At 40.9% G+C, this 27,510-nt stretch overlaps 1 protein-coding gene across 1 annotated transcript in view; it reads right to left on the bottom strand.

Moving 5' to 3' along the window:
• Positions 1-1,279: 1,279 nt before the first annotated feature.
• Positions 1,280-27,510, bottom strand: part of VWC2L (von Willebrand factor C domain containing 2 like) — a 155,844-nt gene continuing 129,613 nt past the window's right edge. The window contains exon 3 of the mRNA XM_036858863.1: positions 1,280-1,428. Coding sequence (XP_036714758.1) covers positions 1,280-1,428 — 149 coding nt within the window. The remainder of the gene's footprint in view (positions 1,429-27,510) is intronic.

Here is a 27,510-nt window from a genome sequence, read left to right as displayed (position 1 = left end):
GTTTCAGAATTGTTAAATTTGCACTTGAATAGAGGTGGCATCAGATACCCTGTGTATTTTATTTTTTCTGTTACTATACTAGCAGCATTACCAGGGCAACCTTGAGACTCTTCAAAGGTTCATTTGAATTGTTCAGTGTCTAATATATACATTTTAAAAAATGTTCAACAAATGGAATTGTATTGTGCAAGACTCACTCTACCCTAATCTTTAAATCAGCACTTGAGGTGGAAAGAGTGTCCTGAATCTATGTTTTAGACAGAGGGCTGAGCGGTCGTTACTGTAACATGGCAAACACAGTCCCGAACTAGAAAAACTGCCTGTGTATGTGACTGGCTTTCAGCCAAATCTGAACTCAAAGGCCAGAAGGATTCAGATTCACAGTGGGGCTATTCACCCTGGTTCTGGTATTTATCATGCCAGGTGACAGAGTGGGTGTAGTGTGTTTCGTTATAAGCCGAACTTAAATTCAGCATCATGAGAAAGTCTGGTGATTGATGCTGCAATTTTGAATACCTGTCTCCCTTTGGATTCTTTAGTCAAGCTCATGGTATTCTTCACATATTAGTTTTTGATTGGCAGTTTCAAAATTTTGTGAATGAAATGTGTGGTTTGTAAGAATCAAGTTGTGAGTCCCCGCATAATGCGCTGAGCTCCAGTTCCCCACCCAGCCCAGCAGCGGGTCCATCTATGTGCACGTCTCTTCTGACCCTGCAGGGCAAGATTCACTTGAGGGGAGTGATTGCTTGGCTGCTTTTGCATCTTCCTAATCAGGAGGGTCCTCACTCCTGACACTGCTTTACTGAAGCTTATTTGACACAACTCAAAACCTTACTGTGCAGTCAAATCTGGCCCCTTAGACTCTAAAGAGGAAAAAATAAATCACTCCAAGAGAAAAATGCCAGGTTTACAGAAGAGTAAAGATGGAGAAAGTCAGTAGATGGTGAGCTGGCAGGCCAGAGGTGTCACCAGAGAAGAAACCTGTACAAGGCTATTTCTTTCTTTTTGTTCCAGAAATCCAGTTGTCAAGTCACCATCAAGCATGGATAATTACAAAAGCAGTTTTGATAGCTATATGCTATATATATATTTTATATAGCAAGAAAGAAAGAGAGAAATTTCCTCTTAGTAAAATATTCACTTTTGTCAACCCTAAAAGGTTTTGCTGGTGACCCTGTTGTAGCTGGCAGGAGTTTGTTTGTTTTCTCTTGTTTTAAACATGTGCGGTGTAGAAGTCATAGCAGCCTCTCCTAAGAGCTCGTCATCGGGTGGGAATCTTCTACACAGTCTGCTTGCCTTGGCATTCGCGTTTTGAACACTGAGCGGGCTTCCACCAGTCCCCGTTGTGACAGTGACAGATGTTACATTCATCCACTTTCACTTCAATGCCAGCCGGAATGATCGTAGTTCCTGCAAAGCAGTTTGGACCTGGAACACATACATAGGCTGATTAGTTGATTAAGTCTGAGAGGCTCCCTTTCTTTCTTCCCGACCCCAATAAAAAGAATCCAACCCCCAAAGCCATGAATGAGTAGGTCAGACTACTCTTAACAGTGTATCTTTAAGGAATTTTCCAGTCATCTCCCTTAAATGCAAACTTTTAACTCCTACTGTCTTTTGCATACAGCTCACATTCCCCATGTATGTCACGCATTCAAAAGAAAAAAGATCCAATGCTCAAAATGTCTTATGGTCTGTTACTAAGTACATGCGATTTTCTAAAGTAAGGTAAGGATTAAACTCTATTTGCTTTATGCTCTGGGGTGTAAATGCTGCCGAAGTGTCCCCTGAAACCACCTAGGATGGTCAGCGTCACTTGTCAGTACCCTGAGGCCTGTCCTCTCCCTTCCCATGGTGGGTTTGAGGCAATGAACTCCCTCCCTCCCTGGTTTTAGCACTTCCCTAAGCCCAGTTCCTGGAATCCCAGCTTGTTTCTTGATAACAATGAATAATTCATGACCAGATGATTTATTCATGTCCCAAACAAGCTTTGTTAGAGGTTCATTTGATTTTTGTAAATGGAGTTCCTTTAATCTGCTGGCTATCTATTTTTTTAAAGAATGACCCAAAGGTTTGGCTTTTGAAAGTCAGCAGGAATTTTATTTTACTTTTTCAGATTCAGAAAAGCTTTACTGAAAATGTCACTTGCTCGTTAAAGATGGATGATTTTTAAAATTCACCAATCTGTTGTTTACTTCTTGTCTTTCTCCCCTTTCCCTTACTTTCCTTTTATTTTCTCTTTTTTTTTTCCTTTGGTTTTTGTTTTCTTTTAACCTTCCCAATGTAGAAATGCACATGTTCGGTATTGGTGATATTATTTCTCAAATTCAAACGAGATAAAGATTTCTTCCCAAGGTGCAGTGGATTATAGCAGAGTGATGCAAATTGCTGTTTCTTAGAAACGATTTGGTATAAGTCTCTGAGGTACGTATTTAGATAAAGGGAGGGAGCACTGAGTTGTGTCTACTAGTGATTTATTCATCCAGCATTATTGGCCACTTGCCATTACCACTACAAAGTAACATGGCAACATACATTGACATCAGTGCCCTACTTTCATTTGCTTACCACTTGATAAGAATTTACGAGACTATCTTTACCATGAAATAAATGAAATCGGGGTGGTTTGTAGTTCACTTCATAATTGGAATCTTGCCTTTCTAAAAATGGTAATTATTACATTACAATGATGATTTCTCAACACACAACTATTCAATATGCTACAGCTTTAATCACCATTGTTTCAGAGCTCCCGGAGCTCAACTGTGCATTTATTTACCAGCTGCGTTTGTATACCTATGCCTTTCCTTCACGCAGGTGGACAGACACCTGGGGCGTGTGCCTGGGCGTGAAGAGCCAGCAAGAATAGGAGGGATATAATGGGTCCACACGGAGAAATTAAACAGCTTAGTGAACTGTCTTCTTTCGCCCAGGAGGTGCTTCTTCTTAAGATGCTGTGGTTATAAGCTCTTGGCCATCTTAATTGCCGATTATTTAAGGATCACTGTATCAATTCCATAAGTCTTAGCGTTTAAGTCATTGTTTGATAGACTGAACTGTCTTTGGGTCTACACCTCCCTGAGAAAATTCCACACCAAATCATGAATTTGTTCTGTTATTAGAGAACTTGGCAAGGAGTTTTTTTCAGAATGTAGCTGGTTCTCCCATGGCTGCTGTTGACAGGACCTCTCTCAGCCCTGCTGGTTCTCAGCCAGACAGGGTCTGACCACAGCCATACTAGCTTCAGAAATTGAACTAGATGAACACTAACAACTGTTTTCCCAGAACTAGCCCAGAGAAGGCAATAGTTTCTCTCTTTCCACTTCTCCATATCCAACCAACTGTTTTTACCCTAATTGTATACTTTTAACTTTTCCGGATGGGAAAATAATTTATTTTTTCTAAATAGTGGCTCCAAAACAAAGAAGTCCCTGAAACAGAATATGTAGAATGTTACCCAGAAAGAGTTTTCCCAGCTTCTTGAAAGCATTTGGAAATGTGTCAGTAGAATCTTCACACACTCTCTCTCCTCTGTCTCTCTCTCTCTCTCTCTCTCTCCCCCTCTCCCCCCCCTGCTCCTTTTCTCTCTGTTTTTCTCTCTCTTTGTGTGTGTGTGTGTGTGTGTGTGTGTGTGTGTGTGTGTGTGTGTGGCACACTACTGGCTCACAGGGGGCAGGTTCATCTTAGTGGAACAATAAGAGAAAAAGGCAGGGAGGGATCTTGGTAAAAAGAGATTTCTAAGTCATCATACTTATCTTGAAGAGGGTTTTTACTAGAGCTCTGGTTTTCGTATCTGCCCCTTTTGGCATATGTTGGTACCATACAGTGATCAGCATGTATTTGATCAGCCTCTGTACATCATTTCTTAAAACTCATTTAGAATTCCTGCACTCTCAGCTCAGGAAATATTAATTTCTATTGATTGACAGAATGAAATGAAAGATCCTTTGCACTTTGCCAGGATTGACCAGTCAAAGGCGCTGCCTGTAAATGACATAGTAACCTCTGGACAGTCTACTTGGCAGCCAGAGGTATTGTACAGAATCAAAAACTCCTGTTTGATCTCATTAACAGTGATTTTATAAGCACCCGTCTGAGAACTTCAGGTGTAACTAAAGCAAGCCCCAAATTTGCTTGTTAATAGCCTTATCTGCTTAAAAGTAATTTAGATAATTGTCAAGCAAAATGGTTGGCACTATTTAGAAATTCTTCTGGTCTTGGCCCTTTTTCCTTAATAGTGGTGACAGTAAATGCTATTTGCTTTCAGCGTGTGAGTGTCCTACATGAATTCCTTACATAGGAAATCTGTCCTTCTATCTACTCTCTTCCTTTTATTTGGGGGCTGCTTTCCTTTTGTCTGGGTTTACGTGAAAGAATAAGTTGCTTAGAAGAGTGAGGTCAATGGCAAAAGCAACAAATTTTAATGCTGAAGACTTGGAGAGACTCCAGAGGGTGCAGTGAAAATGATTAAACTGAAGGCTGGCAAATAGGACCTCTGAGAAAAGGTTAAAGGGATTGGAATTATTTAATCTAGAAAGAGAAGACAAAGGTATAACTCAATAACTCTCAGGGAGTGAAGGCTTATTATGTGAAGAATGGTGACCAAATGTTCTTTCTTCTGACACCCAGAATAAGAGGAAATGGAGATGCATTGATTCTCAAGGAATTAGAAGCACACACACAAATTACTCAGCGAACTGAGAATTGAGTGTGGCAGTTGCCAATAGTGTGGTGAGGCCTTCTCTCTCAGAGATCTTTCAGAACACAGGAGGTCTCCTTTGTCAGGTAGATTGAAATCGTCAGTTCCTTGAAAACAGGAACGGAGTATCTGTTATTTCTGATGGTCCAGGCCTAATACTGTGTCTTGCAAATATTAAAAACTCAGTATGTGTTTGCTTAACTGAATGAAATAGTATGAACTAGCTAGTTATATACTGGAAGCAAAATTATTTTCTGAACTTATAGATCCGGCCTTACATATATATCAGGCCTAGCCCTAGCAATATAGAAATATTTGACCCACCGAGGAAGTTGGAAGTGGAAAAGCCAATGGGTTTAGAACGATGAGTGTACTGAGAAGTGGCTGGGAAAACAGGGGTGTTCTGGAGCTGGGGGCTCCTGTTGGCTTGAGAGAGCCATTATTAAATATTCAGGAATTTTATAACCTTGTTGATATTATTTTGGTAGCTTGAAATTAACATTTGGGAAGTATTTGTGCCACTAAAATCAGCAAATGCTACAAATCAGGATTTTAACTGCCCCTCCCCCCACCTGAGAGCCAAATGATATAATCATTTATATCACTAGGTTAGGGCTCAGGATTCAGGGCATTACTGGGCATGTTAAAGATTTTGCTCCTCATTCTAAAAGCAATGGGAAGCCAATGAAGTATTTAGGTAGGGGTTCGTGTGTGTGTGTGTGTATGCACACACATAAGCATCTGTGTATATGCAGGCACGTCTATAATCATGAAGTGAAGACTGATTCCATAAACTGCACCAGGGTCACCATGTGATTGGTCCACAATGCACCCATCTTTGGACTGTCCATGATGTCTCAGTGGAGGTAGGACCTTTGAGATTGCAGACAAAGAGTAGAACCCTCACAGGCCCTGGCCACTGTGTGATTCCTTTCTCCTTTGCTCTGAGGCATTAAAAGTATCTGCTAAAATGTTGGGGTAATATTAAATTAGCATCAGCAATTAACACATCGGCTTGAATTAACTGATCAGATTACCCCTTATAGAAAGTAAGGTCCTAAGGGAAAAAGCACCAGGAAATGTCCAATTTGATCTGGGAAAAGGAAAAGGGTTGTTGGGGGGGAGCAGGTAATTGCTAGGAAGACAGTTTAGCTGGAGTCTCTTAGGGGACCAGGGTCACTTTTAATCTGATGGAGATACTGGGCTGTTTGGGGAATTGGAGGATCCTATCAGTCAAGCAACAAACCAGTCCTGGATAAGTCAAGCATAAAAGCACTAATTAAAGTTGTATCTAGAGAATATCCAGAATAGCCCAAAGAACCACGCTCGGAGGTAATACAATCAGGAGCAAGGGCCAATATCATGCCACAGATAGGACCCAGTGAAGACACACCTTGGGTGCAGATATAGCAGCCTGCTCCATCAGTATTCCCAACCCAGGACCCTGGATGCGGCTATGAGGACCGTCAGCAGCGCTAGCTCCCTGACCAGTCCTGCCAGGATGAGCATTGTGTAGTTCTTCTTGAAGTCACTAGCTTTCAGTGGAAAGTGTGCAGTGGGTGAGCCTGGGGACAGAGCCCAGTCAAATTCCTGCACCCTAGCTGCAAGGGAGGCTGGGAGGTGGGTACCTGGGATTTGTAGCTTCTCTAGGGAGAGAGAGACTTTCTTCGTACATAGAGGATTCCCCAGTCACAGGAAGGAGGCAGTTGTTCATTTCGGATGCTAAGGTGGATGGGGAGAGGGGTCAATGAGGGCAGATTTCATCTGCTTCAAAATGTTTTCTCTGGGGCTGACTGCCAGTATGCTTGTCTAGCCATCAGGTAACAAATATTCAGAAAAAGACCACTCTAAGCGTGAGTGATACAGCTGTTAAGACAGAGTTCCTGCCTTCGGGGAGTTGACATTCTAGTGGGGTGAATCAGACAAACAGTAGAAAAACAAACAGGACATTTCAAGTCATTCTGAGCTATGAAGAAAATAAACAAGACAGTGTAGTTGAGGGCCTAGACCCAGGGAAGGATCATTCGTTAGAGTTTACAGAACATGTTCGTATATGTTTTCTTGTTTCATATTCACCGTAATGCTGTAAGGTGTCATCATGAATCCCATTGCATACATGAGGAAAGTAAAGCTCAGAGAGATTAAGGGACTTGATAAAAGGCAGAGAGCTAGATAATGGGAGAGCTTAAATACCAACCGTCTTATTCTGACTACTTTCCTCGAGGAGAGGCTTTTTTATGTGTCCTATCACTCCAAATGTCAGCCAGAATGGTACCCTTTCCTGTTCCTGACTCCCCAGCTTGCTCTTGTAGGAAGCTCAGATGAGATCCAGATCCAGTTGGCAACAATGAATTCAGTGAACCCCTTGGGAGTTCTTTTTAAGAATTTTCATGCACGACCTTATTTCCTCCTCACATGAGCTACTATTTGCTGTGTATTATAGGTCAGACAATGAGACACGGAAGTGTCAATGACTTTCTCAAAGTCACACAGCTAGTGAGTGATTGAGCTGGGACCCAGAGCCATTTTTCTAGGCTACGTCCCAGAAGTCAGTCTTCCTGTGAGTAGGAGCTACTTTTCACTTCCTGCAAGTTTTAATAGCACCTGGGATGCTATGGGATGGATTAGAGGGAAAAGGTTAGGATGTTTAAATTCCTGTTTAAGTGTGTGTGTGTGTGTGTGTGTGTGTGTGTATGTGTGTGTGGGCATGCACACATGTGTAAGTAAAGGGAAGGTCTGGCTACACAGTCCCTGTGGGGCAGAGAATTGAGCCCCTCCAGCAGCATTATTTAGCCTCTTCTCCGTAAGTGCAAAGCAGGAATTGCTCCCAAGAAGCAGATGTAGCTGAGAAAAAGTGTGGCTCTAGCGATCGTCTCCAAAGGCCACCAGGCTGGCGCTGAGATCCTCAGTAGGAGAAGTCCTGTTCTTGTTGCCCCACATCTCCTTTACAGCCAAACCTCCTCCTTCCCAGAGACTTGGAAAGCCAGGCTGGTCATGACCATTTTATAGGCGCTTCTGGATTATAAACTGGTATATGGCGTCCCTGAAAACCCTCCTTCTGACAACAATTTCATATTGCTTGACAGGCCTTTTTTGAGTATTGCAATTTCTGGCCTTGATTTGAAAATTTATTATTGATGCTCAGTGTCTTTTAGAAATTGGCTGTAAACGATCTTCCTGCTGCATAAATGAGGCAGATTCCTATTGTGTTAGGCTATAAACATCCTATATTTATTTGGCAGGGCATCTAAATCATTGTTTCAGCAAATAGGAGGCTTGCAGGCATCAGTCTGGGATTGAATTGGATTGGATTACGTTCATCCTTTTAACTGATTTTAATTCTCTGCTTCATGAAGTCTGACAGATGTTATTGTGCTACCAAAAAGCAAATAGGCTTCCGATCAGGTGAACCCATTTCCGACTATTAAAATCTTGGAGAAAATGTTTCTAGCAACCAGTAATTAGAGCTGATTGCAGTGAAAATTGAACTAAGTGACTGAAACCTCCCCAGTAACACATTCCAATGGCCTTTTTAGGCCTGGACGGAGAGCAGAGATGAGGTTCAGGTTGCTAAGGGAGCTTGCAGACTGGAGAATGGGGTGCCGCTCTCTATCTGCTTCTAGACCCTCATCCCTACGTTACTTTCCAACTATTTTATTAAACCTGAGAACAAAAAGCTTCCTCGGATTAAGGTGGCAAGTCAGGAAGGATTGTTTTCTCAGAGGCTGCCCTAGAGCAGCCTGTTAATCAGCCTGTTAATCATTTTATTTGAAAATTCAGTACTGCTGAACTCCCACACAAATTGCAGTGTGAGGGCTCTGGAGAGTTTTTTGGCCCTTAAGTATGTAAGATTTATAGCATGATGCTCCTATTAAGCCAAGTCCGAAGACTGGAGCAGAGAGAGGAAGGACACGGTCAGTCTACACAATAGAAGTAAAGGTTGGCTGCTTTTTTCCTAATTCCAGGCAAATCAGCAGCTGTGAGAATCTGGCGTCATTCACAGTCTGCATTAGCTGGCCCTGTATGTCCAGTCTCACCTTCACAAGAATATGTGTGGTCAGAAAATGGCTTGGTTTGCTGTTGTATAAAACACTATCTGGTTAGTTTTTGCTTCAAATGATAAAATAGTCTCAGCCCAATTTTCCAGCCTTAAACCAGATGACCTCCCCTTGTTAGAGCTTTCAGTGTTTTTCATGTTTCTTCTCAGCAATCCTAAAGGTAGGAAGAGCTGGTATTACTCTACCCATTTTACAGCTGAGGGCACTGAGTTTCAAACAGAGAGGAGGTGAGGTGATTTACTACTTACTTATTTCCCAGGTGAGGCGCTTTATTTTGAAGTGAGCAGATAGAACTCTGGAGTCATACTGTCTACATTTCAGTCCTTCTGCCATTTACTGGAGGTATCATCTCGGTGTCCTCAGCCATAAAGTGGGAATAATATTAAAATAATAAGAGTATTTACCTTATAGAGATTTTGAAGAAGCAAATGAATTAACATATGTAAAGTACTTAGAACAATGCCTATCATGAACTAACAATAAATGTTAGTTGTTGCTATTTATCATTCTCATTATTATTATTACTTGAGTTACCATCTGTGCTACTTTGGGTAGCTTATGGATTCCAGGACCTTTGATTCCTAGTCTGTGTTTCTTTTTTTAATTTTAAAATATCAGTGAAGAAATTAATATGGTTAATGTCAACCAATATTTTTTGCAAAGTGAGTAGATGTACAACAAAAAAATCATTCCTATGTGGATTTTCCCCAACTTTGTTTAGTATTTACCAGGAAGCCAGACAGTTGAAGAGAACAGCTGAATAGAGAGAGCGTGACTGGGGAGAGTTAAGGGGAGATATATTAGTCTGAACCAGTTGTTGACTGTGGAAGAATTCATTAGGAAATTGATTTAAAATGATTTGCTTGGATGGTACAGACAACTGGTTTCATTTGTTGGAAAGAAAGAGCCCAGATATGGTGGGAGAATATCTAAGGTAAAGGCTAACAAAGAGATTGCAAGCTAACTTATTTATTTATTTATCTATCTAGTTTTAAAATTTTTTTGTTAAATTTATTTATTTTTGGCTGCGTTGGGTCTTCGTTGCTGCGCGGGCTTTCTCTAGTTGCGGCGAGCGGGAGCTACTCTTCGTTGTGGTGCGCGGCTTCTCATTGCGGTGGCTTCTCTTGTTGAGGAGCACGGGCTCTAGGTGCGCCGGCTTCAGTAGTTGCAGCACGCAGGCTCAGTAGTTGTGGCGCATGGGCTCTAGAGTGCAGGCTCAGTAGTGGTGGTGCACGGGCTTTGTTGCTCCATGGCATGTGGGATCTTCCTGGACCAGGGATGGAACCCACGTCCCCTGCATTGGCAGGCAGATTCTTAACCACTGCGCCACCAGGGAAGTCCCTGCAAGCTAATTTAAAGAGAGAGTAGGCAATGATAGCTATCTATGGATTGATCAATTTATCTACCTATCTATCTAAAGGTTTCTGCTTTTTTATAGCATTTTCGTAGTGCTTAAAAAAAGGATAAGGTGTAAATGCCCAGCAATAACAGAAATAATGAATGAATTATGGTACTCCACTTCATAGACTCTTCTGTAGCCATGAAAAAGAATGAACTATAACCTCTAGCTGACTTGCAGGGATTTTCATGAGTTATTATTGAATAAGAAAGGAATTATGCAGAGAAGTGGGTATAATATCCTATTTTAATAAAACAAATATAGACAAACTTCTGTGTGTGCATTTGTATAGAATTATATGAGGATGGAGGAAAAATAAAGAAGCACAAATACTAAGTTGTTAACGTGGATTATCTTGCTGGAGGAAGGGATTGCTGATGGGGGAGGAGATGGGGATAGGACACGTAGCAGGAGGAAAACAAGTGCATCATGAGATATTTGGTTCTATGTGTAAAAATAAAGAGAAGTTTTAGACTGACATGCATTTTAAAATCAATGTGTACATTTAATGCTGTAATTGTTCCTTTTTTCCTTAAAATCTGTTAAATCGATAGTGTGTCTGACAGTCAGGTACATCTTAAAACTGAGAAAATGTAGTGAAAGTCATAGAAGTGGGCAGACCATGAAGAGCCCTCAATGCCTCAGTTTTCTTTTTTTTCTTTTTTTTAAAATTTTTATTTATTTATTTTTTATTTATGGCTGTGTTGGGTCTTCGTATCTGTGCGAGGGCTTTCTCTAGTTGCGGCAAGTGGGGGTCACTCTTCATCGCGGTGCGCGGGCCTCTCATTATCGCGGCCTCTCCTGTTGGGAGCACAGGCTCCAGACGCTCAGGCTCAGTAATTGTGGCTCACGGGCCCAGTTGCTCCGTGGCATGTAGGATCTTCCCAGACCAGGGCTCGAACCCGTGTCCCCTGCATTGGCAGGCAGATTCTCAACCACTGCGCCACCAGGGAAGCCCGCCCCAGTTTTCTTGACTCTAAAGTTCTATGGCACTGCTGCCCATGATAGCAGCCACTGGCCATATACGCCTATAGAGCACTTGAGCTATGGCTAGTCCAAAATGAGATGCTCTGTAAATGTCAGAAACAGACATCAGACTTCAAGGAATTAGTAAGTCTTTGAACGTAAGAGAAAAAGAGTAAAATTACTCATTAATATCTTTTATATAAAGTATGTCTTGGGTGACAATATTTTGGATATATTGGGTTAAATAAAATGTATCAATAAAATTAATTTCATCTTTTTACTTTCTAATGTGGCTAATTTAGAAAATTGAATTTTAGAAAATTTACTTAAATTTGAAACTAAATTTAGAGAATTTAAAACTCAGTGTACGTCTCACATGATATTTCTATGGGACAGTACTGGCCCTAAGGAGTTACAAAAGGATGAAGAGGTGTTAGGAATGGCCAAGAGGAAACTAATTTTTACATAATTTGGGAGGAAGGAATGCTAGGTATTGTGGAAAAGGGCATAACTTTAAGACAGGGGTTCTCAAAACATGCGCCCTTGATCAACAGTATCACTGAGAATATCTTTGAAATGCAAATTCTCCAGCCCCACCAGACACCTACTGATCAGAAACTATGGGTATGGGGTCCAAGATCTGTGTTTCTGTGTTTTAATAAACATTCTAGGTGATTTTGATGCAGGCTAAAATTTGCTTTAGGATAAGGCAGAGCTTGGTTAAAAGCTGTAGAAGATAGCGTGGTTAGTCTGAGTTTTAGAAGATGCCTCAAAATAGGCTAAGCTTATCCCAATGGCAGTGAATTCAGCATGCTACATAGGCTTTTAGCAGTGGGTCATTCCTGAGGAGAAACTCTGAGCAAGAAAATGGTGGTTAAATGGTTCAATTACTTTCAGGTTTCAGCATCGGCCTCTGAGCTGTCATTATTGTGTTTCTTTGATAAGTGTGATTTTTATCCACACGATAGCTTTGAGAATCAGAGTCATGTGTGAAACTTGACATTTGAAACCATTTCGGATGCTTTAATGACCTCACTTTCCAAAACCAATTTGGTTATCACTGGAAAGAAAATAATATATATTTATCTTTGGGATAGAAACAGGTTAGAAAAGATTGTACTACTCAGTTTTATCTAACTTTCATATAAAAGATAGAATTTCTTTAAGCAACAAACTTTCTATCTCTGACAACGAATTTAGTATCATCTTTAAAACTGCCTACCTCATTGATGAAAAGATTGCAAACCTATTTTCATTTCCTTAAAATGCTTGAGTGAACGTACTAGAATGGAAGTAGCATCCTCACTGTGGGGGAGGGGCATGGGACGTGGGGTATGCTTGTCAACAAAGTGGGTACCAACACACACACACACACACACACACACACACACACACACACACACCCCATCCACACAGCATACTTCATAGCGGAGATGAAACAGAAAACTTTCCATTTTCATTTTCTATGTTCAAACACACAAAATGTCTTGCAACTGAAAAAAAAAAAAAAAAGGTGGTGAGCAGGTTATTTCATTAGTGGATCATATGACCAAAGGTGCCCTATTGACATTTCCATGATTTTCATGGTCATGAATTATTAGACATGCCATGGGTAAATTAAGAAACAAAATGACATTTTCTTTAATGTTCATCTAACAATGCCTGTAGCTAGCTAATAACTGTGGCACAGAAATGAGGATTAGATTAGTAAAAATAAATGTCCACACACTGTATACTGAGTCTAGTCTAGGAATATTTCTAGTCTAGAAATATAATGTTTAGTAGGTGGGCATATTTCCTTCCTGTATGGATGTGGCAAAAGTAGATACTGAATGTAAATAACAATGGGATAAAATTTGTAAAAAATAAAGAGTAAACATATTAAGGGGATTTAATTTGGTCTAGAAGTCAGAGAAGATGCCTTGAGGAGGTGATAGATGATAATGAGAGGGAGGAGGCAAAGGAGCTACATGTGAACATCTCCTAAGTGCAACAAAAGCTTGGCTCTTAGGGAAGCATTTAAGGTACTGCAGAGTAGAGAGCCAGTGGAAGGGGGGAACCAAAGATAAAAGAAGAGATCTAAGTATGAGCAATTTCTTAGTATTTAAAAAAAAAACAATATTTGGAGTTTTGGATTGCTTCTAGAGGGCCATTGAAACCATGCCATCATCAGATTTACTTTTCAACTAGATTATGCTGGCTTCAATGTAAATAATGAGCTAGAGCAGAGGTGAGGGCCCTGCTGCAGAAAGTAGACCAATTGAATCAGTTCTTACATTAGTCCAGGCAAAGGTAAGTGTGGCCTAGTCTAGGGTGGTGGCCATGGGAATGGAGAGAAGTGAATGGATGTGAGCAGCATTTAGATTGAATCAACATGATTTGGTGGTGGAGCGAATGTGTGGAATGAGGTAGAAGATGGTCCTCAAGTTCCTGATGCAAGCAAGGATATGGGACACTGATGAAGGAGCAGGATTTGGAGGAAAGAGAATGCAGTTAGTGTTAGAAACATTGAATTTATGCACACGAGTCATCTAGGTGGAGATGAATAGCAGAATAGAATTGACTGAGCTGCCAGGAAGAGTTGGGTGTCCCTGGCAAACGAGTGGTAATTGAAGCCAGGGGAGTGGATGAGGGGTCCCTGGAGCTTTTGCTGTAGGGCAAGAAGAAAGAGGGCCTAGGACAGCAGATGGGACAGTTGGAGCCAACTAAGGTGACTGAAATGAAGTCTCCAAAGGGGAAGGAGAAAAAATTAACAGTACATGGCATCAGAAAAGCAAAGGAAGGGAAATGTTTCTGGTAAGGGCAGTGACAGCAGTGTTGAATGCAGCTGAGATGGCAAATGAGATATGGGCTGAGAGAGGTTTATTGGTGACTCACAAGAGCACTTTCTGTGGAGTAGTAAAGGCAAAAGCCAGAAGGCTGAGGGAAGGGTGGACATAAAGGAAGCCTGGTCAGTAGCTGAATGAGGCCAGAGTTGAGGGAGGATATTTAAGATGAGAGAGAGAGAAATATGTTTAAATGCTGGTGAGAGAGTCTCAGGGAGAAAGAAGAGCTGAATGTAAAAAGGTGGGATGTGGGGGGAAGATAATTGACAGAACAGAGTCCCTGAGAAAGCAGGAGGGCACGGGATTCTGTGTTCTCAGTTCAGAGAGGGGGAACTTCTTCCATTGTAATAGGCAATAGGAAGCTACAGGAGTTTCTTTCTGATAATTTCTATTTTCTCTGGGAAGTAGGAGGGACACTAATCTGCTGAGAGTGAAGGGAGAAGATGAGGATGAGAGAGGGTTGACATAGTCATTCCAAGAATGAAAAAGATAGCAACCTGGGGAAGCGTAATGGAATTGTCGAACAGGGTGAGGGTCCAGATGAGGATGCTGACTATAATTTGCAGTGGTACCCATTTGATTGCTCCTGTGATCTTCCCACTGGAGCCCAGCAATATTGTGGAAGAGTGCCCCAGGCAGAGAACATCATTGAATAGCCTCGTGACCTTGGGCGAGTCACTTATTCTCCATTTCCTCATCTGTGAACTGGGAATAACAAGAGTACACATCTGATAGGATTGTTGAGATTATTAGATGAGTTAATACACATAAAGTACCGAGAATAGTTAGTAGATAGTGTACCCTGGATATTAAGTGGTTAGCTATTCTCCAGCTTTGGGGTTTTGACAGGCATGAGATGATAGGAGCAAAGGAATGGGAAATATTAACAAGAGAGCGGTTGAAATGGTAGATGAGGAGTTAAACTGGAGAACAAGGGAAGTGAAGCCATAGATTCTGAAAATCACTAGATTGTTTTGTATTTACTGGAAGTCCTCCTGGTATGGATTCCTGGCCTAAGATTAGAATACGCTAGTTTTGCTGACAGAATTGGAGTGTTAATGGAAAATGAATAACAGTTTCTGAGCTCTGTTATTCCAGCTCCCATTCTATACTTTGGCTTTGGTACCCAATTACACGAGGAATTTACATCAAAAAGATGCCGCTGTTTTGAGAACTTTAGCTTGAAGCAGATCCTGTGTGTGATACTTTACGTTCTGAATTCCTGTGAAATGGGAAAGTTCTTAAGAAAAGAAAAAAATTTATAAGAAGCAATATTAAGGGAATCCCCTCAAGTTAAGGCAATTTTGTTTAAAGGCTGTAAATTTGCCAACTCTTCCTGTTCTTTTCCTTGAGGTCCACAATGCAATTTAAGCCAGAAAAACAATCAGTTTGGCCCAAGCTTGAATTGCTGCAGCATATCAGCCTCCAAAAGTGAAATTTAAAAGGAACTCTCTGCATCGCTGATGGGCCTAGACACTCACAGGTGTTATTTTGTCTCCAAGAATAGATTTTGTACGGTCACTCAGATCACACAATGGGACCCTGGCCTTTAATCATAAATGTAAATGGACTTTAGACACCAACATTTATTTCCAGGTTGGAAAATGATTGAGGTTTTATATGGTAAAAGTATTACTGACAAGCCTAGTGAGCTCTCTGAAAATAGTTTCATGTGCTAACTAGCAAATAAATAAAATACAATTATAGACTAGGGCCTGCCCCCCTAGGAGTCTAGAAATCTTGATTTTATTCTTGCCTGGGCAAATGATTTTTTCTTAATTTAGAGGAGACATTTAGAGGTGGGGAGGGTGGAGAGAGGAGAGATCAGGGTGGTCTATCTCAGGTGCAAATACCACCATTCTTATCTCAAAAATACCCCTTAATCTGATGCCTTCCCAGAAATTGCCAATGGACAGATGCCAGTTTGGCAAATAAACTATTAAGGATAGTTTATTTATTCATTTATTCAAAAGCATTTATCGAAACCTTCCTGTATGCCAGAGACTGTGCACATCCCTGGAGATACAGTGAGCACAAGACATATTCCCAAGTCTCAGTGGGGTATACTCTAGCGGGTGTGAGGCAAGTACAAAGTTAGAAATAGGATTTTACAGGAGGATGTATGAGGGAACCTAATCGAAACAGAGGAGGAAGGAGGCTTCCTGGAGATGCAAAGACTGAGTGGATCATGAGGGGTGAATGGGAAAAATTTTGGTAAAGAATCAGGACGGTGTGGTGGTGAGTGGGGGAAGTTAGTGGCATAAGCAAAGAAGGGGTTATGGCCCATTGGAAAAATGTAAGAACTTGTGTAGAGTTGGAGCTTAGGGTCCCAGGAGGAGAATAGGGAGCTGAAAGAGAAGAAAGGGCAGTGGCCAGCTTCTGGAAGACCTTGTAAGCTGTACTGAGTAGAATGGACTTTACTATTACAGCACTGCGGGGACACTGAAGAATTTTTAAATGGCGGAGGGCTGTAACCATACTTACGCTTCAGCCAGATTGCTCCTGCTGCTGTGTGAGGTGGGGTTGGAAGGCCCCCAGCCTGGTGGAAGCAAGAGCAGTAATTGCTCCAGGAAAGAAATGGGGAAGGTCCACACGGAACCAGTGGCTGTAGGAATGGAGAAGAGGGGATAAATTGGGGTGATCTTAAAGGGAGAATTAATAGAATGTGGATGTAAATGATACGGAAGAGAAAGGAAATAAAATAATGTCCATATTTTTTGCTTATGTACTGGCTAGCAGGTGGTATCTTCCACGGAAAGAAGAAATATAGGAACGAAGGCAAGTTTAGGTGGAAGGTCCAGAGTTCAGTTCTAGACATATTGAGCTTCAAATGTCTTTAGCTTATAACAAGTGGAAAGCTTAGAGTAAGTAGTGGGATCTATGGCTTGAGATCTCATGGGAGATATTTGAACTGGAAGCACCAATTAACTTAGAAGTCTTCAGGATATAGATGGTGATTGAATACATGAAAGTGGCTTCTTAGGAAGAGAGAGAGTAAATAATGGGAAGATTACTATTGACAGAACCCAAGGAACTAACATTTACATCATGAGTAGAGGAATGGAACTCTGAGAGTCGTGTGTGAATGAATGGTTATAGAGATGGGAGTAAGACGGTATAACAGAAGTTAATGGAGAAGAAGATTTCAATAAGGAGTCAGTGCTGCTGGATGTTAAATAAAATAAGTGTTGAACATATCCATTAAATTTAGTATCCAGCAGGCCCTGGATGGCCTTGGCAAAAGCATTTCCACGTCATTGTGGGGATGAAGCTGGATATCAGTGGATTTAAGAGTGACGTGTGGACAAAAATATGTAAACTACACATTCAAGAAAACTTGTTTTGAAAAGAAGGTGAAATGTAGGGCTAAGTGACGAGAGAGAGAACTTACTGGGCTGGAATTGAGTAATTCAGTCAACTTCTGAGTTTTGTTGTTGTTGCTGTTTTTAACATCAGGAGATGTGCCCATCTATGTTCTTAGAGGAGAAAGCCCCTAGTGAAGAGAAAATTACAGGTTTGGAGAAGAAGCAGCTCTGGATGTTCTGGCAGGGATGAGTTCTAGGAGTTGTTCATCGAAGTACCATGATCTTAGGGCCAGCAGCAAAGGCATCAGCAGAGAGCTTGTTAGAAGTGAGTAATGTTGGGCCCTACCCTAGATTTATGCAACCAGAATCCACCTTTTAACAAGAAAGAACATTCTCCTGAGATAGGAAGATAAGGACAGATAAGTTTCTTGATGTTGGCCAAGAAGGGAGTTAAAATGATGTTATGTCATTTTGCTGTGAGGGAGTGAAGTGATTTACTGAGAATAAGTAGGGGGCAGTGCATGTAGTAAAAGAGAGCTGGCTAGTGGGGTCTGAATGGGTAGCACTGAAAGTGACGGAGAAAGAAACCCTGAGCTTACTGTGCTCTGCACATGAACGTTTGTGTGGATGTGTCCGACAGCCTAGGGCTGGTATAGGAGCGGGCAGACACTTAGGTTGATGTAGGTTTGGAGTTTTAGCAGAAGTGGGAGTCAGCAAGAAAGAGGGTGAATGAATGAACCACAGGGTCTCTGTTGGAAAGAGAAGTCAATGAACGTCAATGGGAGCTGATAGACTGGAAGGAAATGGGCGTCAATCATAGTTATTTATAGTAATGAGAACTATTACGCTGCCAGCAACAGGGGCCACTCATCCAAAAAAGCTCTTCCTTCTCACTGCAGAGTGTTTTTGTTTGTGTGTTTTACAAATAACACATCTAAAACATTCAGTATTCTCTCTCCCCTGGTCACCTATCGAACTAGAGTCTGAGGCTGCTCCAGGCACTGAAACTGCCCACTAAAATGGCATCCTCATTATGATATCGACTATGGCTTCTCAGTTCTTTAAATGGGAATAAGAAGACTCGTAAGATCTGGCTGAGGGCTTTAAAAGATCAGAATGATATTCTTTGCTACCTTGGATGCCCTTTTTTAGATAACTATTTGCAAAATTTATACTGGAAGTATGTTTTATGAATATTACACTGATTCTTCACCCAAATGTTTTTTCTTTAATTTTTGAACCTCAAAGCACTTTGTTCTTCCCTTATGACACTATTTAACCATACAGTTGGCCCTTGAACAACACGGGTTTGGACTGTGCTGGTCCACTTATATGTGGATTTTTTTTCAATAATAAATACTATTGTACTACACGATCCATGGTTGGTTGAATACAGATACGGAGGAGCTGCCTATATGGAGGGTCAACTATAAAAGTTATTTGCAAATTTTTCACTACACAGAGGGTTTATGCCCCTAACCCTCACGTTGCTCAAGGTTCAACTGTGTGTGTGTGTGTCTCTCTCTCTATATTTTTAACATAGCTCAGTAGTTTCATCCCTTCTAAGAGACTGTAAAATTGTGAATATCAGGAGCTGTCTTGCTAATTTTTGTTGCATTGCTGAGCAAAGAGAAGGTTTTCTAGCTGAATCACAGGGTTCAGGAATAGGGTAGAGTATGCTAGAGAGACGACTGGTAGAAGATTATGAAATGCCTTTTGTACCAAAATTAAATGTTTGTATTTTAACCTCTAAGATAGGCAGTCACCAAAAAGTAAAGTAGGGAAATGATATGATATGCATCTTCTGGAAGCTCACACTGTCCAGTCCAGAGAGTAGAGTACTGAACAGAGATGTGTAAGACGAGAACAAGGACATGAATTACAAAACCATTGTGTTGGTCCAGTTGAGAGACAAGGGTCTGAAATGAGGCATAACTTTAAATATGGACAAGAAGGCTTTCATTTACTACATTGTAGGATTTAATGACCTTGGAGGGGGGATGAGACAAGGGAAGAAGCCTGTAGCTCACTCTGGGTTTCTGGATTGGGTGACACAGGTAATGCCATTCACTGAGATGGGCAGAGAGAGAAACAGGTTCAGGGAAGAGGAAGGGGATGGTTGATGATACGTGGAAGGTGGGGAGTGATCAATTTTAGAAATTCTAAACTACTTTACTTATGGTAATAAACATTGGTTGAATACGCTAGAAGAAAAATGAATATGAGACTGTTTTGAACTTTAAGGAAGAGCCAAGGTTGAAATGGAAACATGTTATTAAAAATGTTTACATTTATTTCCCCCAAGTGGAATTTATAAACCACTCCTACTGCCAAGTCTATGGTGGGGAAGCAAAACATCTGGTTGAAATTCCACTGACCTTTAGATACACCTGAGTTTTCCTGTGATGCTCATTTTCATTCCAAATGGTACAGCAGAGCCCTAGGGATTGTACTTCCTGGAGCATTTCACCAATAAAGAGCATTTGTGCAGCACTTGCATTTCACACGCAGGTTTTTGAGCCAACTTGGTTCTAAACACTGAATTGGGCACTTTTAAAATATTTGCGTATCTGAGTTTGTTACTACTTCTTCACATCAGAAAGTTTGCAGAGTGATTGTGAAAGAGGTTAGGAAGTAAAGTCTCTGATCTAGTCAGTGTTTTTCTCTGAGCCTTAGCAGAGGCACAAAGATAAGGCAATAGAAGGGGCGTCAAGGATGTCCTGATTAGGAATCAAGAAGGAAGATTCAAGAAATGCACCCTATATTTCTAGACAGGTCCCAATTTTTCACAACATAAATATGTGGCTAGGCCAACTTCTTAAAACAGCTTGTTTCCAGTGGCAGAACTTAATGTTGTCCTAATTGCTTCTTTTCATTTGTGATTCTCTGATGCTTTTGAGGGGGGTATAATGTCCTAAGTACGTGGAGCTGCTGTTTTTGTGTCCTCTTTGCTATACCACCTGTGGTAAGCTGAATAATGGCCTCCTTGAAATGTTCACATCATAATCCCGGGAGCCTGTGAATATGTGACCTTATGTGATCAGAGGGGGTTTACAGATGTGATTAAATTGAGCATTTTGAGACAGGGAGATTATCATGGATTATCCACCTGGGCCCGACGTAATAACAATTGTTCTTGTACGAGGGGAACGGGAGGATAAGAGACAGTAGTAGGACATGTGATTAGGGAAGCAAGAGATTGGAGTGATGAGAGAAAGGGGTCATGAATCAAGTATGCCAGTGACCTCTAGCAGCTAGGAAATGCAAGCAGAGTCTTTCCTGATGCCCAGGGGAATGCAGCAGCCCAGCCTACACCTTGATTTTAGAACACCACCCCTTGAGTCAACTTGCGGATGATGCTAGAGCAGGAAGGGTCGACTTAGATATCAAGCAGTATTTCCCAATGGATTTTAAAAGAATTTCAAACTGTATATTGATTACTAATGCTGTTATTAGTGCTCTTAAAAAGAATCTCTGGAGGGGTAAAAGTTTGGTCCACCCTAAACACAGAAGGTCAAAAAAGTTGCCCTTCTTAAGCAGGTTATTGTGGTGGTCACTTGACAAATTGTCTATGTTAACAACGTGGTTAGATTTGACTGAAGCATTTGTTGTCTGCCCTGACCTGCTTTCTGTGTACTTAAATCAAGGATTCTTCAATGCTCTCAGAATGGGACTTTGATCCACTGGATTTGGTTGAATTCCCTGCTCAGAAATGAATTTGCAGGCAGCATTTTAGAGTATTTATATCCTGTAGGGAAAACATGAAAATTTATTTATGAATTTAAGTCCTGGCTTGCCCTGTTCATTTACAGAAATCAAAAGTACATCATCTCTGCCAAATGCAGTTTTTTAAAAAAATTGCCCACGCAGATCCTAGAGAATATTGGCATAACATTTTTTACAAATTTGTGTAAATGTTTTAAGCTTATAAATGACAAGCCTTGTGTTGTCAAGTAGTGATGAAACACCCATAACACAAGGAGAGACGGTGAGTCACATAGCTTAACAGAACTAACAAGTTCTGAGTAGTACAAGTGACTAATTGCTCTGCTAGTATACTCCGGGCGACGAACCCCAGAGAGGAAAACATTCATGAGTCATAGGATTTTTGTAGACTTAATGACAACCCTAGAATTACATTAGCATTGCCTCCAAATTGAGAAGACATTGAAGAAAGCAGAATTCAAATGAACTGGTGTGACTCAGTGTGAAACCTAAATCAATGAAAGAGAAGCTGGAAGAAGAAATAAAAACTCTCATACATGCAGAAGAGGAAAACCTTCATGTATTTATGGATTCACTCAACAAGCTCTACTCAGTGCCTACTGTATATCATGCACTGTGCTTTTTCAGGACAAAATAATTTGCTTCCAACTGTGAATATGGGAGAATGGTCATACTAAGCTGAGAATGAATGAGGTCTTGGCAAGACTGTTTTCCACTAAAACCCAGGTACTTAGAGGATGTGCTTTTACTTACTTGCATCCCATGAATTTCTGTACTTTTGGGTATCTGTGACATTGAATGTACTTAGAACACTTTAATGATTGAGTCCTGTTACTAGGGGAGAAAGCTAGGTCAGATTTTGCTGAGTTTTGTTCTGCATTATCTTCAATGAGTGCTGCTCAACTGGTCTCTTACTCTCCAGTAACTTTCATATTGAGGCTGGTATTTATCATTAAAAAAATTAATTGTAGCATTTATTTTTAAATAAAGCCAGGAGCACAGATGTTAAGAATCACAGATCACTTGGTGAAAAATCTTTGAATATCTCCTATGCTGTCAGCCCTAGTAAATTTTACCTTGTCCCAGATTGTGTATGTAAAACGTTCTCCAGCCTACTCTAGGCTGGATTCATCTGCACCTGTCTGTTTTGTGCTACTCTTGCTTGAGTTCTACGGATGATTCAAGGATTTTAGGACAGTGTAAACTCAAAGGTTTGAGGATGTAACCCCAAGAGTTCTCTTTGTTTTCCTAGAATTTACCCAAGCCCTCAAATCATTGCTGGATACATATAGTGGCATTCAAGGGATTCTTCAGACCCCAGTTAACAAAATGCCACCAGTTCCAACTGCCCATCCTCCCTATAGGGCCTTCCCTGCCCTGGGTTCTGTTCTCTATTGTGGCGTCTGTCACAGAAGGGTATTTATTTACAAGTTCATGTCCATGCTGGACTTTGAACATCACAGAGGCACTCAGCACAGTGTACAGAAGGAGTTGAGTAAGTGATTGTAGCATTTATCTAAATGTATTCCTGAAAGGAGGTTTTGCCTTTGGTATTAAAAATAGGGTATCATTCTCCTTGAGATTCCTTCTGTGACTCTTGGGTTTGGCAAAGAATCGCTTGAACATGCCAACTCTACCAATGAAAACCCTTCTCACTCAGCCACTTACATGGTTTGTGACATTCGATGCTCTCAGTGTTTGCTAAAAATGATGTTCATAAAACCTGGAACTTCAGGGATGGAAGAATGACATTCATTTCAAATGTGCCAACATGATCATGTGTCAAATGACAAGGTTTCCAAACATGGCATGAACTCTTCTGTTGTTAAAAATCTGATATTTGCAATAATTACTTGGCCTGCCTGTAAATGCTACACTTCATTTTTATGAAACTAAATCTGCCACATAGAAGTGCACTATTACTCCTACTGTGGCCATTTCTAGAATAAAACAGAGCTTTTGCATGTTCCCCACTAGAACGTTACTGAGAAAGGAAGGAAAACGTTAGAATTCAGGAGAATCTAGGCGATGCTAAAAGATTCAGCAAACAAGATCTAGAGAGCGTTTGGTTGAAAGAAACATAGCACAATGAACATATGGTAATCAAACTGAAGTTTTGTACATCTTAGTACCTTTGTGCCAAATGCCACAGCGATTCCTTCTCACTGCTTAGTAAATGGGCCCAACCATAAGAGGAAATGAAAGATTCAACATCACGAGAAAGAAGAGATGATTAAGGCTTAGCTTGCTAGATGGTTTTAGGGGCAGTTAATTTCCTAGAGCTATGCTAGGGTTGTTTCTCTCCTGTTTATAAAAATTACCTCCCCCGTTCAACCCCAAGCAGGCTAATATTTATGCTCTGGCATGGGATTGCAAATCAAATCCAAAAGTTAGTGAGTAGGGTTAGAGATGGAGGCGAGAGGAGAATGAATATAGAAATAGCTTACAGGAAGAGAATTATTTTTGGTGAGCATCCCTCAGTTATTTTTGTTAGTTCCAGTGTAAAAAATTCGAATCAGTTGATGCTGAATGATTAAGTGATTTCACGGATTATTTTCCCTCTAAGGTGTGGGAGTACGGAAAATCAGGTATTCCTCAAATTGTATCGTGAGGACCAGCGGGATATCACAGTTGTCTTTGTGGTGAGATTCTTGGAACATAGCTGTCAAGGATGTTTATGGAATTTCTTGTTTTCTCTGATCGTCTACCAAGAAAGTTTTTTTTTTAACCATATTTTCAATTTGGCTGAAATTAAAAAAAAAAACAACCTTATAAAATTGCCACAGAGAAATTTTTTTCAGGTGAGGTATCAGTGCTTTTAGCTTTCTGCTAGCTCTGAAACAGAAATATCACATTATTTTAAAAAATGTTTTGTTTCTTGTAAGATGCAATGTTTGTTTAGACTTAGTATTACTGTCACAAATACGTTTTGTGTTTTAAGCAGAACGATGTCTTGTTCAAAACACACCCTTTACAATGATCATGTGCTACTATGGTACTTAGTTAAATATAAGTTATGTCATTAATCCACCAGGCAACAGCCATGGATCATTCTATATTTTCTACAACAGCTTGGATAGCGCTGTTATTCAGCGTGTTGGCAGAGATATTACTTAAGAATGAGCAATTAATAATAACAGCTTTCAAAGTGAGAGTATACACAGATATAGCACATGCCAGTGCATCTAAAGTACCTGGTAGGTTTTTTTTCCTATTTAACTAATCTTTACAAAATACCTGTGCTGTAGATAATTCAGCTTTCCCGACTGACTTTGATTATTTTACTACTTTGCTTTTATCGTCTATTTTATAATTCTCCAAAGTTCTATTGAAGAATACATACATCCCATACTCTACATAGCAGCTACCCTATCATTGCTAGAAGATGCATTTAGCGATGAATTCCTGGAGACTGGGCGTTTTACATCCTGCTATCCAAAGTAACAAACATTATTTTACAGTTTAAGTCACATGGAGTATGTGAAAAATCAGGATAATTGGGAAGCAGCATAGCATAGTGAATTTGGGAGCCTGGGTTCAAATCTCAGTTTTGCTACTTACTAGTTCCATACTCTTGATCAAGTTACTTACTTTGTCTATGCTGTAGTTTTCTCATCTTGCAAAATGGCATAGTACTAGTACTTACCTCATAGGGTTGCCAAAGGACATAAAATAATGCCTGATCCATAGTACAATCTAAGAGATTAATCCATTAAAGTTCTGTAATCTTCTCAGAAAATTTGCAAAGAATGTAGTAATATCTCCCATTATAGACAAGAAAATTGGAACTCAGAGAGGTTAAAAGACTTTGCAAAGGTCCATGTCAGATCCCTGCACCATTCACCATTATTCAGTCACCTGTTGGTTACCAAGTCTTGGCTCGAGAGTCTTTACCCAACTATGAGGATGGAGTGGCGGCTGGGTCAGGGAGTATCAGGGGCACCAGTCTTAGGCTGGAATGTCCTAGGAAAGACAGCCAGGTGTAAGGGGGGTTCCTGGAAGGTTACCAGGCCTAAGGAACTTGTAAGTTACGGAGGGGCTGAAGAGAGGCACGGTGCTATCCAGTTTGGGTCCGTGGCTCCAACTGGCTGCTTGCTGGTGGCAGCTACTACCTTCTTGAAGGCTTTACAAGCCAGATCTTCTCACAGCACTGGGTTCTAGCTACAAAATGGACCAGCAGCAACTCTGAGGATACATCTCTATGCCTGTACAGGCACATGCCCTGGAATATTCTGAATGCTAGGCCTTGGCTGTTCATGCCTTGAGTCCCTCCCCTGTCCCCTTAAATGAACACAAAGCAACGGACTTGGAATCAGAGGCCAGGAGCTCTAATTTCGGTTCTGTGTCTTTTTAGCTATATAATCTTTCTGAATCTTAAATCCTCATTTTTAGACAGGGATAGGAATATCATTCCTGTATTTTTATCCTCATAGGGCTGCAGGTTTATCAAATAAAATAAATAAGAAAACATTCCCATAACTTGCAGAGTGCTATTGTATTCTTATTTCCATAGTCACAATGTTGGCGAATAACCACACTTTCTGGGTGTACCATAAAGACTCCAGGTTTTCCTCTTACCCAGAAACACAGTGAAAGTGAAGCCATTTGGCAGATCTGGCTGAAAGCCAGGATTTCTTAATGCCCTGTAGGAACCACTTAGCACTTTGGAATTAGCCAGACTGGTTTGGATTTGAGAGGGCATGTAGGACACTATTTGGAATTCCCTTGTTTATTCAGTTAAGTTGAAACCTTGCCAACCATCTTTATTTTCCTCTCTCTTATTTCTCTTGCTTTCTTTGGTCAGTGTATTCTGCTAGAGGATGACTATAACCTTTAAGTTTTCTGGGAGCAAATACAACATAGTTTGTATTTCTGGAAAGTGCTCTGGATAAGACAAATACTTTTTGTTGGTTATTGAATAACTATCTTGAAAAGCCCCTGTTTATGAAATGAGAAAGGAAGACCCTGATCATATTGATTTGGTTCACTTGATTAACTTTTTAAGTTGTGAAATCGAATTAGGTTTTCTCTATAATTTCTATTAAATTGAACCACACCCACATGGAATTACTGTCATGATCGGTATAGTTTTTGTAGTTAAACCAAATATATTTCAAGGAAAACTCCCTGGAGAATTGAGAGGCCTCAAAAATGAATCAAAGTTTGGCTCGGTTGGAAATTATGTTTGAACACATCTGAATGAAATCATTCCTGTTCAACCTTTTCAAGATTTCTGGAGGAACATGGGGAGGGGTCTTTTTGTAATTTAACTTGGAAGTCAAGTTTTCACATTAACCTCAAAGGGCTGCTGTCACGAGGTTGCTCTTGCTACTGAATATCTGTCAGAGGGATGCACGCTAAATACTGCATTCTCTTAGGTACGAGTCATTCTATGAGCAGGATTTAGAGTTTTTAATGAGAACCATCAGGAACTTACAAAGAAAAGGACTTAGTGTGATACAGTGACAGTCTAACACGGGACGGGTGTGCAAGAAATGTTTGCTGAATAAAGGAACCTCAAGTTGGCACATGGTTTCTAAATTGTGCACATGTTTTGGTAATGGGAAGGTTTATATAAAACCTTGTTTTGGATGAAAGTGTACGAAAATTGTACAGCCATTAGCTATAATCACCCCTGGGATAAATCCATTCGTAGAGTGGGAAAGGCAGACAGAGGATGAAGGTTGAAAGATTGGAAAGGGCATAAGAGAGACACACTAGGGGGGTAATCAGATGCAGGGAGCTTGTTTTGATGGATGCCTGCAGCAATTTTCGCTTGCCTGGGGCACCCGGTCACCCCGTGGTGGACACTCGCTAAAGTAGGAATGGCCTCCGCAGCTCTAGCACCGGCATCTGGATCTTGCATTAACTGCACGTTTCTGAATGATGTCAGGGTCAATCGGAGCCAGGCAGCAGCAGGAGAAGTTTTCAGTCACTTCAACTTTGCTCCCACCCCTGTGTTAGGACCATCAAGTCTTGTCAGCAGCCGTGATTGCTCACTGATGCGCCAAGCGTGGAAGTTGGAAAGGCACTTGGCGATGCTCGTCCCCAGACAGGCGCACAGCTGCTGGGTCAGGCTCCTGAGAGGCACTGCGCTCCTGGTCGGGTTTTGAAGGTGCTGATGTTATTTTCCAAGCTGCTTGGAAGCTTGGTGGGTTGTGTACAAATGATCAGATGCAAATCGTCCCCAGCGATCACAGCTTGTTTTCCCCAGATTTTACTCTGCTGCACTCAAGGACAAGCTGAAGGGGCTGTTACTAATCTACCGCCAGAGCCACCTAAGATGCTGGGAAGCCATTAAAGCCAGACAGACTGTCATGGGCATTCTTTTTGCCCCCGGGAGCCAACACTGTCTCATAATGAATGCCCTCTCCCACCGGAGCAAAATAAAACAACCACACAGCTCTTCTGCAGCTGAACTTCCCTTCTGGTGGCTGTTAATTATTGTTCTAAATTAGATGGAACACTTTTACCTCAGGAAAAGGAAAGACTCAACAGTGCTTACTCTTCCCCAGAACGCTAATGCTATTCT

This window comes from Balaenoptera musculus, chromosome 7, assembly GCF_009873245.2.
Source record: "Balaenoptera musculus isolate JJ_BM4_2016_0621 chromosome 7, mBalMus1.pri.v3, whole genome shotgun sequence".
NCBI lineage: Eukaryota > Metazoa > Chordata > Mammalia > Artiodactyla > Balaenopteridae > Balaenoptera > Balaenoptera musculus.
Note: the sequence above shows the minus strand (reverse complement) of the source record. Positions and strands in the feature narration are given on the sequence as shown.